Source organism: Haliotis rubra, unplaced genomic scaffold, assembly GCF_003918875.1.
Source record: "Haliotis rubra isolate DU_JTF1 unplaced genomic scaffold, ASM391887v1 Scf47, whole genome shotgun sequence".
Classification (NCBI taxonomy): Eukaryota; Metazoa; Mollusca; class Gastropoda; order Lepetellida; family Haliotidae; genus Haliotis; species Haliotis rubra.
This window is the reverse complement of record NW_025767157.1, coordinates 1543373-1558944: the sequence shown is the minus strand read 5'-3', so window position 1 is coordinate 1558944 and position 15572 is coordinate 1543373. Positions and strand designations below refer to the sequence as shown.

The window sequence follows — 15572 nt, the reverse complement described above, 5'->3', positions numbered from 1 at the left end:
CCAATTTTCACTCATTTCTCATTAAATACTGATCTAAACAGCTGAGTAGTTGTGTATTTTTGGTGCAAGTGGAGTGTTCGGTTTGCAACATCCAGCTTTATAATGTCACGTCTGGACCTATATTTCTACCTGGAATCCCCAGAGATGACATGTGACAAGTACAAGCTCCAGGCCACTCCAAGATGTGTGGACACTTGGAATCTATGACCAAGTACAGTGAGTGAGTGAGTTTAGGTTTACGCTGAACTCAACAATATTCCAGCTATATGGCGGTGGTCTGTAAATAATCAAGCCTGGACCAGACAATCCAGTGATCAACAGCATTTGGGAACCGATGACATGTGTCAACCAAGTCAGCGAGCCTGACCACCCGATCCTGTCAGTCGCCTCTTACGACAAGCATGGGTTACTAAGATCAATTCACACTTATCAGAGGGGTACACAAAATCAGTGGTCTAGACTACCAGTTGTCTAACATCCATTTTGTGGATGCCACGGTAGCTGAGTGGGTTAGATGGCTGACTTTGTGTGCTGGCGATTAGGTGCCCGACTCTGAGAATGTGGGTTCGAAACCCTGGATGGGACTCAACCCAAAAGTACTAGAAACTGTACTTTACTGAGAAAGTGTTATCCCAAATATAACATAGGTTACATTTGACCACTTGCTAAATGGCATTGTGTATTTTCAAGCACAACCAAGGTGAACTTTCATCTTTAAACATCAAGGAAACAACAACACTAGTCCTGTTGATAACATAAATGGTTTATTCCATGATATATCTGTGTCTGACACCAGCCAGGTCGATTGTAATGACGAGACTTCGTGGGTCCTTCCGGTTCTTCTTACAGATGACCTTGCCCTCTAACTTCTCTCCTGCAAACAATCAGTGAGTGAGTGTAAGTAAAGAAGGCAGTGAATGTTGTTGAGCCAGTCAGCAGAATCCACCCTGGATGACCTAAGCCATGTAATAATGACAGCACATTTTCAGATGTATAACACCCAGTGAAGTCATGCCATGCATAAACCAACCATAACATTTATTTCCCGGCCATCGCCGTTGTATTAATTCTTGGAGATGTTATAAATCTTGCAGAACCCTTAAATATGTCTTATGCTTCAAAATATCACACTGGTAAACAAAATGTATTCTGTCCTTACAGTGTATAGATTGAGGCACTTTACATCCGTGTCCATGCTCACAGATTCACACACACACACTTCCATCTCACCTTTCCTTACAGTCCTGGGTTTGTCCAGGAGAAACACGGTCTGCTTCCAGTGTGTGGCTGGACTCCCCGGCGATGTGGAGAAGCTCACCTGGAATACAGCACAACAAATACTTACAAATAATGACTGATTTCATATTTACTATGACATGCTACTTATGACTAACAAATGTATTGAAACATTTCATACCTTTACAAAATCATACACAATACCATACCATATACAATTGTTTACTTATGTTTATTTGAACTATAGTAGAAATGATCTGGTTCCATGGAGACACTGAATACTATTTTCATGACAACTTATCAACTGATTCATCTCATTCAGCCCAAATTATGAAATTCAGACTATTCCAATAAAGAGTTGAGTTGTAGCTTTAGCAAGTACATCTGCAATATAACCAGGGTTTTTATTATTACCCCTACTATTGACAGATAAAATACAATATGTATATTCCCATCAAGGCAATGTAAAGATGCCTTCTTCTCTAACCTGCCTTCTTCTCTAACCCCTGCCTGAGTCAAAGTAGGACCTGAGTTATTCAATTCACTGCGGCATGGTATCAGTGGGCTAGCACTATGACAACCTAGTACAAGCAGCCACACTTAATAACTTATACACTTTCTCAGGTCATAACAAACAACCCTTAATAACTTATACACTTTCTAGGGATAACAAACACTCTCACCTTTGTATTACATCCCTTCTCGAAGAAGATGTCAAAGTAGCCTACTATCGCTGATAGGCAGCCATCATGTGTGCAGGTCAGACAAAATGGCGCCTCAAACTGGAGGTCATTAAGGCAACATCTACAGGCATCCAGCTCCTGTGTCAGTTAATGTTGGAAACTAATGTCACCATGGTTTCTTAAATAGACATACACATGTAATATACTGGTAGTCATACTACACTTTGAATAGATCCTAACAAACACAGTAATATCAATGAATGTGCAATATGTAATGTGATATAATTATTGTCATAGTTCTAAGGTAAGTAAGGAATGCTGTTTCATCATCAGTGAACTATTAGAAATGGTTTATTACTATGACAACATACACAGTAATCAGTTGCTGAGTGAGTGAGAGGAAGGGAGTGAGTGAGCACTAGATCACAGATTTTTTGCAAGTCTAAAGAACACAACTCTCCACAAATGTTTTTATATGACAAGGAATCTGTGCTGAAGGAAATGACTGACTGACTAAGTTTGGTTTTACGCCGCTTTTAGCAATAGGACACCAGAAATGGGCTTCACACATTGTGCCCATGTGGGGATTCGAACCCGGGTCTTCGGCGTGATGAGCCAACGCTTTAACCATTAGGCTACCCCACCACCCCTGAAGGAAATGAAGTATTTGAACATCTGTTCATGCTTCTGACATATGATCTAACTAAACCCATGAAGTTGAAGCATCCATCTGCTGAGACACTGGGATCTCTATACACTGCCAGTTGTGCTACACACCATCATCTTATACAGCAGCATTTGTCCTACACATAGTATTGGCAGCAGGATTCCCTCACCTTGACAACACATGGCTGAGTGATACTTCCACTATCTTCTACCAGTTCCACAATGGCCTCATGTATCACTTCTGCCTTCATGCAGGACATCTTGAAACCATATACATCATCCCAGAAAGTGATGTGTCGGCCATGAAGGTCAAGGTCACCTGACCCAATGAGGGATATAGTACACCTATCTGGAAACACTGAAACATTGGAAGAGAGAGGATCATACCTTAGTGCTGCTGCCACATACAGATCTGGGGGCATCCATTACAGGCCACTTCAGGATGACCTTGTGTGAACTTTAAACAACCAATGAACAGGAAACACCTCTCTTGAAATTTATGGGAACAGTTTCAAATTAGTGACTTTCATTCCAGAGTATGTTTTAAAGGTCATTTTAACAAAGATCTTGATTCCAAATCTGAAAACTAAACAAAAGAAATGTTCAAATGTCCAACAGATGAAGGTCGTATCGCAGTACTTCCAATGGGTTATGGACGTTTTCCTCCCTTTCAAATGTCTCCCAACAGATGGCAAAGATTGTATGGCAGTTCTATGGACTGTGGATGGTGTCCTCCCTTTTAAATATTTTCCCATAAAAGCAAAATGATTATTTTGACAGTATCAGTCATGCCTAATGTCTTGTGTTTTAGTAGTATACACTATGGGGCTACGGGACCAGGTCCCTCCCAGCCGAATGAAATGCAGCTCTCGGCAGTTCCCCCGAGCTGCCTTGCTACCATCTCGTTAGGACGTACTTGTAGCGATGTGTGAGCTGTCTGAAGGTGAATGAAACGCAGGTCTCAGCAGTTCTATGGGATCTCGGGGATTGCTCTGAGCGAGCGCCGTGTATGTGCGTGTGTGTCTCGGCTCGGCTATGATGATGCATGGCCGGCTGACTAGCGAGGCTACAGATGTCTGAAGGTGAATCAAACGCATCTCTCGGCTGGAGGAGCACAAACCCATCGAACTACGGTTCGCGCGGACGAAGCACGCCGTAGGTAAGTATCTGAGAGGCTGGAGGATGGACGTCGACAAATACATGGGCGTCGACGACATCAAACCCCTAGTCGCCAACAAAGACAACAAGGAACTGAACGATCTGGGAAGCCTAAAATTTCAACTCACGGTGAAAACGTCGCTGGACAAACAGCAGACTGACGGCACCACCGAGCACGTCCAGCCTTATTTCAGAGGCACGCAAGAAGTCGCGACTCAACCCGAATCCATCACCGCGTCTATCGACACCTCGTTGGAAAAAATACGAGAATCCCTGGAGCGCTACATGCACATGGGCTCGGGCTGGGTCGTGGACACGATCGACACGGTCTACCTGGACATAGCGAACTATGTGCCGTTCAAAGAAACAAGCCATAGTCAACTTCAAAAACAAAGACGACGACTGTTTACCGGTGTCGATCATAGCCAATTTGCATCCGGCTACCCATCATCCAGACAGACCTTCCAGCTATCCCTCATCGAGGAATCCGGCCTCGACTTTACGGGGATAGACAGGCCTACTCCGATCTCACAAATCGCTCGAGTGGAAAAACAAAACCCTCTGGCTATTAACGTCATCGGACACAAAGGGAACACAACTATTGTGCACAGGATAAGCCCTGTCCTAGATAAAACCGTGCTAAGGATCAATTTATTTCTGGTAAAAAAAGAGGACAAGTATCACTACATGACGATAAAAAGTCTCTGCAGACTGTTGTACGATCAATCGAAGCATAAGGAAAAAAAACACTTCTGCGAAAGGTGTCTGCACGGCTTAACGTGAGCCGACCTGCTGGAATCCCACCGGGAGGATTGCCGAGGCGTGGGAGAGACGGCCGTCCGAATCTATGCCCACTTCGAAGCCCTCATCAAAACCGTCGACAGAAAAAAGTTTCACGCATAAAGCGCAAGAACACAAAACCTGTGGTCAAACGACCGCTCTTGTGGTCTACCGAGGTCCCGACGCGGCCGAACGATTTCTCACGTGTTTGCAAAACGAAGAGAAAATCATCAGTTGTACACCATCGTCCCCTTGCGCATGACCCAATCTCTCAGGACGATTACACGCACGCCCTCAAAATGTGGGACAAACTGGGCTGCAAGAATTTGGGCAACTACCACAACCTGTACTTGAAAACGGACGGCTGCTTCTGGCCGACGTGTTCGAGATATTCAGAAAAACGTGCTCGAAACAGAACGGCCTGGACCCCGCGTGGTATTTCTCCTCCCCCGGTCTCTCTTGGGACGCCTTGTTGAAAAAGACTGGCGTCAAACAGAAACTACTGAGGGATTACGACATGCACCTGTTTATGGAGAAAGGCCTACGAGGCGGGATTTCGATGGCATCCAAGCGATACACGAAAGCAAACAACCAATACGTGAAAGGCTACGACTCGAGCAAACCGACCAAACACATCCTCTATCTCGACGCCAACAACGTGTACAGCTGGGCCATGAGTCAGTATCTCCCCACCGGGGAATTCGAATGGGTCTCCCCGACTGATATCGACGTGAATAGCATCGTGCCGGATTCGAACAAAGGCTACATGTTCAAAGTGGACTTGAAGTACCCCCAAGAATTACACGAATCGCACAACACCTATTCCCTGGCTCCTGAACGATTGACGGTGAACCCGGACTGGATGTCCGAATATCATTGAAACTTGCTGGGAGACAACAAGCCGAACTTGATGAACAAGTCAAAATACGACGTTCACTATCGCAATGTGCAGCTGCAGCGACTATACACAGCCAAGTCAACAAAAAAGTGCTCGGCAAGATGGAGGACGAATGCGCGGGCACGCCGATTGCCGAGTACGTCGGCTTGAGACCCAAGATGTATTCCATCAAGAAAGCCGCCGCCGCCGCCGCCGAAATCCAAAAGGCAAAAGGCGTGAAAAAACATGTGGTGAAAAAACACATCAAGCACGCCAGATTCAAGGAAGCCCTGTTCAAGTATAAAACGTTCAAACACCAAATGAACATGCTGAGAAGCGACAGACACAGGATATACGGACTGAGAATCAACAAGACCTCGCTGTCTTTCATGGACACGAAACGATGGATCGCCATCGACCACATATGCGTACGGACACACACACTCGCGCGCGCATATCGAATAATTGAACGCTTACTCACACATGCGTACATATATCATGGAGAAAATTTATTACAGCCCGTGCGGGTACTCAAAAGGCGCTGACGCCATCCCGAAACTCGCCAAAGCTGATCGAGTCTCGGAAGAGAAAGCCAAAGTCTGGCTAAAAAGACAAGCCATCTGGCAAGTCTACCTGCCCGCGCCTCGGTTCATCCCGAGAAGAAAATCCGACATTTCGACGCCGAATCGCATCCACCAAGCCGACCTCCTGTTTCTGCCTGCAAAACCTACAAGTACGCCCTGACGGTCGCTTGACATGACCTGCCGATTGCAACTCGTCATGATGTTTTATCGGTCTTGCATGCTTATTTTTCTGCTTAATGTAGCCAGCCAGCCAGCCACCCGTACACCAAGCCGATAGAGACACGCGCACACGCACTTTGACTCGTCCGCCCACAGCGCTCGGAGGAGCAACCACCCCTGAGGCGACCCGAGCCTTTTTCCCGACCGACCCCATGCTCACTTTAAAGTCAATATTTCAGAAACTATTTGACCGATTTTCATCAAATTTTGCATGCACCTCAGTAGTAGTATACACTATTAGGGACTTCCCAAGGGCTCAATTTAAAAATTGAGCCCTTGGGAGGGACCTGGTCCCATAGCCCCATAGTGTATACTGCTGTTTAACCTTGTCATGGTTGCATTACATTAAGAATCAGTAACGCGATGCTTTAAGCTTGGATGAAAGGTCAACCTGACATTTGACTAAAGACTGATGGTGTGTGATAGTGAGCATAAGATCTGCTTTAAAGGAGACTGCAATCTGGTAATCATATGGAACAGCAAATATAAGTATGGACATTCAAAAGCACTACCGATTCCATCCTCCTTCAGATACGTGTCTCTCGTGTACAGCACCGAGTCCAGCATAGACTCAAACAGCAAAAAGTACCCCATCCACTCCGAGATGATGATATCCACCTGACAACAAAGTATTACTCGCATCAGCATCAGGTGTCACCTTGAGCAGGGTCACGATTAACGTGAAACAGTTTAGAAATGAATTGTCATCCTTTATAGCAATATGAAGTGTAACATGTGACAGTTATTAGTTATTAGTCTTTCAGCAGCTGTATTTAAACAGAACTATGGTTCAGAGTTTCTTGTTTCCATCAAAACTCAAAACTGTTGTGTGCAGCTGTCACCCTCGCCATACCACAGTCACAATACTTCCACACCAGTCCCAATACTTCCACACCAGTCAAAATGATTTCACACCACAGTTAAAATGCCTCTACATTAGTTAAGATGTCTTCCATCATGCTAATGGTGTCCTACATACCTTATCCACTGGCAGCTTCACGTCTTCAAGTCTCCCTTTCAACAACGTCACCTTGTCACTGAGACCATTCTCCCTAAAACAGCAGAAACGTTTTTGTGTAAAAAAACATTATTGACATGTTTTGAAGACATTGTAATAAATACCTTGGTACAAATGTTTTATCAAAGCAAAATTATTCTTTGTTCTCACCCCCTTTTACTGCAGTAACCCTCCCCAATCTTTCAGGAGGAACTGCCTGAGAATCAACTGTACTTCATTCTTATTTCAAAGGACAAACTGGTCATGTTTGTGCTGGTTAACTTGAAACTGTTCTGACAAATCAGAATCCTAAACCGAAACAGGAAACCGTTAGTAATGACAATGTGGTGAGTAATGTCAATATGTATTGGGGTAAAATACTGCTATCACATCATCAACCACAACAATATGGCATCATGCTTACATTCCTGGTTGTCATTTCCTCAAGTAACTCTTGGTTCATGTAAAACAATTGACACAGTATTGCAGGGGCCATGTTTCCGGACTGACACACTGAGATCACCCATACCTAACTATGTCCATAGCTTGATAGATGATTTCTGATTGGTCGACACCGATGACAAGTCTGGCGCCAGCCTGTGCAGCAAACATGGACAAGATTCCTGTCCCACACCCCACGTCCAAGACAACTTTGTCAGCAAACAAGTCTTTGTTCTTCAGCATCAAGTCACGATAGCTCTCAGTACGTACCTTGTCCTGAAAAACAAAATCTGACACTCGTGAGTAAGTGAGTGAGTGAGTGAGGTGAAATTGGGTCTAACGTCGTGCTTGAGAATATTTCGCTCATATGACGACATGCATGCGTGTATATGTTTTGTGCAGCTGCTTGTACTAGCCCAGATTTAAGCTGGTTTTGTAGTGCTAGCCCACTGAGATACCATGCCGCAGTGAAGCATGAATACCCCACTCAGACACATTATACTGACTCCGAGCCGACCAGTCCTTGTTGTACCCATTAATGCCGAGCGCCAGGCAGAGACCAACAAGTACCATATTTTAACGTCTTTTGGTATGATGCGGTTGGGGATCGAACCTGCGACCTTCCGCTCTCCGGGCAGACGCTCTAACCACTACACCACGGAGGCAGTCGAGTGAGTGAGTGAGTGAAAGTGTGAAAGAGTGAGGCCTCCGTCAAAAGCACCAGGGGCTCCTTTCACGAAGCAACCTTAACAAAGGTTAACCTTAGTCCCATTCTTTAACATTACTTTAAGGTTACGTTAGTGACTTACGATCACCTTAGTGCCTTGTGAAAGGAGGAGCAGATCAATGTCTCAATGGTGGACAGGATGAATTGCCTCACAAATGTTATCCAACATGTCAAACATTGTCCATTTGTCTCCATGAGATTAATCAATTGCATAATAACTCAAAATCAGGAATAGTCTATTAACTGTCCATACTGTATATGCTAATGAATACCCTGTACCCGACAATATCTGCTGTTTGCTATTTTCATTTCCATCACTGGAAAAAGTTGTTTTAGAAAACTGGCCTCATAAAGAATTATACCAGTATTATAACTGTGTACAATTGATCCACACATCAAGATTAACAATGTCTCCCTGCCCTGCTCCACACAGTAGGAGTGGTGAATGGCAGGAAATATTTCATAGCAGGAAGTGAACGATTTATCACGCGAGAGGGGAGTGGGTTTTATTTTTTAGGTGTAGGAAAATTGTCAATATCTATATTTCTATAGGCCACACTGTCCCCAAAATTCACGCTGTAAAATAGAAGACACATGTGCGTAATTCCACCAAATATCTTTCCGTTCCGTCATCATACAAGCCCATGAGCCTGTAAAACATTGTCTAGCTTCGGCTACGTTTCCGTAAAGATGCATAAAATCTATCAAAGTTTAAGGTATCATTGCTGTATAAACGAAAAACAAAATACACCAACATTTAGAGTAATTATCGAACTATCTTTGTGTCAAATTTGAATGCTTAGTGTTGTGCCATTTTCGAGCTTTCATCCTGGAAAGACCAACACCATCAAACTCTTAGTGAACTACCACTCCCTGCCCTGCTCCCTGTGCCAACCTTCAACATCTCCTGATGAATCCCAAAGTGAGAGTATGAAGAGAAGTATGCCTCATCTTCATCCGCCTTCAGACTCTGTATAGACGGCGCTATGTGTGTGACCTTCACCTCTGGTTCAGTTGACATTAAAGTCTTCATAAAAGATCTGCAACAGTTTGTGATGTATTTATTAATAATCAAACCAGTGAGATTTTACACACAACCTCATATCCACCAGTTTCACCAGAACTGACCGAAATGGAAGCATGCAACTTTCACAGCCATTCTACTTTACTGATAAGGTTGGCTCTGTCATCTAAAGCTAAGCAGAGTTACATCCCTTGAGCACCAGTACTAATTGATATGAAAGACTGACTGACTGAGTTTGGTTTTATGCAACAAATTTGGCAATATTCCAGCACATATCAGGTTTGTCGCATTCCTGGGGACACCAGAAATGGGTCTTCACTTATTGTACCCATGTGGGGATTTCTAACATTCCTGGTCTTCAGCTGAGGAGCCAACGCTTTTGTCAACCACTAGACTACCCTGGTTTGCACATGTTGAGGTATGAAAGAAGCCAAAGTGACAGCATGTAACTTTCACAACCACCCTACTTTATTGATAAGGTTGTTCCAGTCATCTAAAGTTAAGCAGAGTTGCATCCCTTAGGCACTCCAGGAACCAATAACCAATTAGCATCATTCCTGGTTTGCACATGTTCTAGGTTTGTCAGTATGATACCAATGTTCATGCATTTCACCAAATTGGTAAACATCTCAGACACAGTGATATAACTAGAATGCAGCGTTACATCCAAAACACTCACTCACTGATAACATATATAGTTTCTATTTTGACATCAGGTCCAAAACATTTACATTAGATACTCCTCGTCTCTTAATTAAAAATATCTACCTTCATCCTTCACGTCCTTTCTTGATACACAATAAATGTATCAAAATTTGTCCACTTAAGTAGAAACAATAAATTTTCTGAAGTGAGTGTGAGATTGTTTGTATATCTAAATGTTATACAAAACAGGATTCTCGTTAAACTGTCTGCAAATACTTGAGTTAGACAATCCAGAGATGGCTACTGTGAGCAACACACCACAATGTCAGGTATGGAGACACATAACACTTCCTGAAGTGGGAGTAAGATCGGACATGTTTCTTCAGTCCGCTAATGAGAAAACAGCAACTTGTCTTTCAAAAACTCACCTATCAAAGTACATTCCGGTTCCCATGGATGCAAATATTCTCCATGAACCTAACAATCTGCTATATTTCACTTACTGTCTTATAATCTTATAATCAATTAATCTTTCCTATGTGACAGACCTAACTCTCTCCAAATCTGCAACAGCTCTTCTCAGTTCCTCCTCAGCCTGTGTGGCCCGAACCTCAGCTGTCACAGCTCTCTGTTCCAGCTCTGCAGTGCCGCTTGTGGCTGAGGTTGTCTCCCTTTGTTCTGCAGCCGACTGTGTATCACTGGTGTCCAGGGACTCTATGTCTATAAACAACAGGGTCACTCTTCCTCAACGTATTCATGTGTCACAGTACAATTTTGCCAAATATGTTTCATCAATGTAACCATATCAAAAGTAAATCATGGTATGAGACTGAGATTTCTTTCAAAAGTCTGTAATGGAGTCAAACACATTAACGGACCAGTCTTTTATTACAGGATGCATATTGGAGGACAAGTATTTATCCAGAAGTCATCAACATGAGCCTTCTTTCTAACCAAATCAAAGATTTGGATCTTTGGATCTGGGACACCACGGCAAAACCGTGACTTAGGATAGGGCTTGTTTCTACAGCAGTGGTAGCAACGGGCTGGTCGTCGCCCCATTTTTAATCTTCGAAGGAAAGAACTCTATATTATGTCATTTTACTCAAGGACATAACAGTTTATTAATGATAGATAAATTTCTTTCAATGAACATCCCTGAGACAAATACCAATACATCTGAAAATCAGCTGTTTTTTACTGACATTGTAGAACTTGGATAAGATTCAAAGGAATTGTATGGATGACAACTTCATTACGTATAGCTTACTTTAATCATGCTTCTGTATGTACTGCATGGTTTCTGCACCTTCTTTAACACCTTTACCTCACATGTAACGTGTAACATAAATTCAAATACTTGTTTGTTTTCTTGAGCACGTACATGTATTCTACTTGCTGTTCACACTTCATAAATCTTGAAACATCACAAAAGTGTAATTATTGAAGTTGTCATTTACAAAATATATATTTTGGCAAATAGGAAAACAACTATCTCTCTTATCTAAAACCTTTTATTTAACTTGGAAGTTGGCTGTAGGAAAAATACAGACTAACAATAATTTATATTTGACATGGTGTAGACTTGATCTGATCGTGCTGATGGTCAGTAATCATGCAATCAGACTTTGCAACAAGGACAAAAGTCAGTAAACATTACTGTTTGTGAACAAAATAAAAATATGAGTGAGTGAGTATGGTTTTACACCACTTTTAGCAATATTCCAGCAATATCATGTGGGGAATCGAACCCAGGTCTTCAGCATGAAGAGCCAAAGCTTTAACCACTAGTTTACCCCATTGCCCCAGATCAAACTATGTATCTATACATGTCTGTCTAACTGCTGTGTAAATTTGCAATGCAAAAATTGATCCCTGAATCATGTTATCACTAGTAGATGACTTTGTTGGCCGCTCATCTTGACATGAGTGAGTAACTTTTCCCTGACCACTCTCATCAGTGGACAAGACCACCTACCATACTGTAACAGCAGATCGCCAGGATCGGACGGCTGCATGAAGTCATCACTGGCCCACGGGACTGGGACTGTCAAACTGCTCAGAGAAGACAGACTTGGCTTCTGAAAACACAAAATTATTGACATCAACAGGTCATTTAAATATGATTATCTTATTCTAACACTGTCAGTTGAAACAATGAGCACAAAAGTGCTACATTGCATAGAGTTTTAAAAGGTCTTAAGTGCAGAAGCAGTGACATTAAACAAACACTTTCACCAAGTCATCATAGACTCCAGAAACAAGAGGCTCACCTAGTGGTATCCCATCAAAGTGCAAATGTACACCACAAGGCAATCAAAGTGCTAGGACCGCTTGACAAAACATTCTACACTGATGACTAGGATCCTGCACCTTAGCTATGACATCACATTCAGTCTTAGGACCAGTATTAAGGAATGCTTGAAATGTCAAATTAACTTATGAATGCAATACTTGTTATCTGATTTGCAAAACACATATGCAATCATCTCACTCTCTCTCTCTTTTATTAAACTAATCTTGACTGTATACAATAAAGTCCTTGCACATTTACCTGTTTTCTGATGTAGTTGATCATTTTGATGTAACCAATACAGTCCAGGCTGAAGCGTCTAGCTATCTGCAGTATATCAAACTGGTGCATGTCTCGGCAGTGACAGAAAGCCTCGTCCACACTCTGAAGGATACCATCACAGAACAAGCACCTGACTGGCCCCTTCAGCATCTCCATTCCTTCTTCCTCTCCATCATCATCCCACATACCATCATCCTCTTCCTCATCTGACTCTGGACACCTCGTCCCTATTGTGTTTTCATCATCTGTAAATATGTTCAAGTGTATCATGTTTTTCTGTATATATGTAGATATTTAGTCAAACATGGGGCATTTTTAAAGTCAATTATTACATATTTTCGGTGAGGTAACTACTTTTCAGGCCCTTGAACAATCAACCTATTTAAGATGATAACAAATCATCAAGGTCATTAATGATTAAGTCACACTTCTAAAGAATCCAATGTGTATTATATATAAACACATTCATACAGTCAAATAATTGCCTGCTGTATGATAAAGAGATCGGGCGACTACTGAATGCAATTGATTGGATTCAATAAGTTATAACTTCTCAACAATTAATTTACAAACCTTTGAACAATCTACACAAAAACCCAAAGGTTAAGATCAGTGTTGTACTCAAGACATAATTATAGTTCTTACATGTTCAGGGATAGCAACAGGAAAACCTATTTTCAGCTGAAAACTTAATATTGTGTCATCGAGTTGAGGGTTTCTCAATGGATTTAGACGATTCACAATTGAACAATTTGAAATAAAATCAGTGGAAATCCGCTGATCAGCGGAAAATTGCCATCCCTGCATGTTTGTCATCAACATTTTTGGTCTGAGTCCAAACACACATGAAGAAAATGAGTGAGTGAGTGAGTTTAGCAATATTCCAACAATATCAGTGTTAGGGACAACAGAAATGGGCATCAAGAAAATGAGGAAATGCCAGGTACTTCACTGTACTTGTATGATCAATGCCGGGATAAATAGAGGAACTTTCTTGGAAAATGATATGGCATTTCGAAAATGTCACCCATATACTAAAGTGAGGGAATGAATATGGTTGAACGCCTATGTCCTATACTATGATATAGGTCTCTTCCATAACTGTTTTAAGCTTGATCGGGTTCTTAGACAGTTCTCTGGTGTACATAATGAGGGATTTCTTCATCATAATGATCTCAATCATAACAATATTGTCTTTGTGTATACTGCATTTTGACGCACCGCCGTGCTGTCACCAAAAACCATATGATAGATCTATTATATATGGTCTCTGCTGTCACAAATAAACAATTTCTAATTGAACTAACTGGCGTGGGGAAGTATGGCATAAGGCATATGGCGATCTACAAAAGAGCGAATTGTATGTTACATGCTGAAACACAGAGGTATAATACACCCATAAATGTAACTTGTCTAAAATATATTTGTAAAAATCATAAAACACTACTGAAGGTAAATGTTTGACACTGATTTGGACACACGTGTTCCCTTACCACCGGAAGCCATGGTTGTTGACAAGGTGAAGGTCGTCAATGTTTTTAAGGTGAAGGTTGACGGAACAGATGCAGAAGTTCGAGACGAGAAAGTCTTCTATCGGAAATAATGTCAGCCGAAGGAGACAATGCTCATTTCATGTTTATGGGGACAAAGCCAGAATGTGTTCAGGGCGTTTCATTAATATTCACGTCTATTGTGAGGAGAGAAAGTTTGTGTTGAGGGAATTTGAGGCCAAAAACAATTGTGAATCTGAAATAATTTCACGGAAACATTTGGTTGATAAACATTGTCATTACTTCTCACTGCCTGGTGAATTTGAGATTGGGCGAATGCTGGGTCAGATGACTTGCATAGGATGTGTTGGCGATATATGTATTGCTCAATACGTCACCAGCGACAAGCAAGCACGTTATGTAAAATTTGTTTTGATTGACCGAGGTTCCGAGCAGGTGACCTCTTTCGAAGATACTCAGCACTTTTTCCTCCGGGACTCCGCAGCAGTGTCGCCTCTAGAATGTCTCCTCAGCCCAGACAAAATGGTGTGTCTACTCAGGCTCCCTCAGACAATACTCAGCCCAAAGAAATGGTCCAAACTTCTCATTTGTAAGAAAGCACAGGAACACGTCCCTATAGGAGACCTGAATCCTATCATAGGAACATCACCGAGCAGTTTCAGAGATCGGAAATTCCAGCTTATGGCTTTCGATCCACAGCACCCTTGCAAATTACTGACAGCATTGCTCGATAGCTACTGCTCCAAATGTAAGTTTAGTATGTACGATTTTCAAGTTAAGAAGGAAGTGCTGCAGTGTTCCAGAAAACTTGATCTGACAGTACAGGAGAAAGGGACAGATTCAGATTCAGATAGTGAGGATGAGGAGTTGAGATATCTGTTCCTTCAAGACTGCTCTATGACATACTGCCAAAGTGGAGACACCATGCTCATTTCTTGCAGAGTAATTGACAATTCCTCAAATGTTTTCTTCAACGTGTATTTTTTCAGTTCAACAACTTTGAAGCTTGTAGGCTGTAAAGAATTCAGCTGTGGCTTGCTGCAATTGAAAAAACATGAACTAATTGTGCCAATCTTCACAGTCTGCGACTCCAAAGTGACATTCTGGTTGATGGAACGAGATCAAGATGAATTCACTCAATTATTTACGTGTAATGTACCAAAACCAATCAATCTCAAGTCCATTTGTCGATCAGTTATTAAACACGCTTTAGCAAGGAGTAAGTTCAGCGAGTCTAATTTGCCCTTGCCACCTTCATTAATCAAATATTTATGTTTTTCTCAGATTGACTGATAATTCAGGTTAGTTTGTGAAGGCTTGCATCATTTAATGTTCAGTATGTGAGGTAAGACATTCCTCTACAGGTGGGAAACTAGATACAATGATGGCTTAAAATATAACTTTCCTAATACTAACCTTTAAATAGCTGACCTGGCCTGTCAAGCGTGA

General features: G+C 42.1%; 1 protein-coding gene across 1 annotated transcript; it reads right to left on the bottom strand.

Annotated features, from left to right (window-relative positions):
• Positions 1 to 747: 747 nt before the first annotated feature.
• Positions 748 to 14219, bottom strand: LOC124290580 (protein arginine N-methyltransferase 3-like). Its single transcript, XM_046727331.1, has 12 exons — positions 14106 to 14219; positions 12592 to 12857; positions 12016 to 12118; positions 10586 to 10757; positions 9264 to 9408; positions 7730 to 7917; positions 7183 to 7255; positions 6716 to 6821; positions 2756 to 2943; positions 1920 to 2057; positions 1231 to 1318; positions 748 to 874 (listed from the first exon to the last, which is right to left on the bottom strand). Exons 1-12 carry the CDS (start codon positions 14116 to 14118, stop codon positions 765 to 767), a joined length of 1590 nt encoding a protein of 529 aa, XP_046583287.1. The 5' UTR covers positions 14119 to 14219; the 3' UTR covers positions 748 to 764.
• Positions 14220 to 15572: the final 1353 nt, after the last annotated feature.

Coding starts and splice junctions, on each gene's coding strand:
- LOC124290580 (XM_046727331.1), bottom strand. Junction 12,119..12,591: donor TCAACTACATCAGAAAACAG/GTAAATGTGCAA, acceptor TTGTGTTTTCAG/AAGCCAAGTCTGTCTTCTCT. Junction 2,058..2,755: donor CTCAGCCATGTGTTGTCAAG/GTGAGGGAATCC, acceptor TAACTGACACAG/GAGCTGGATGCCTGTAGATG.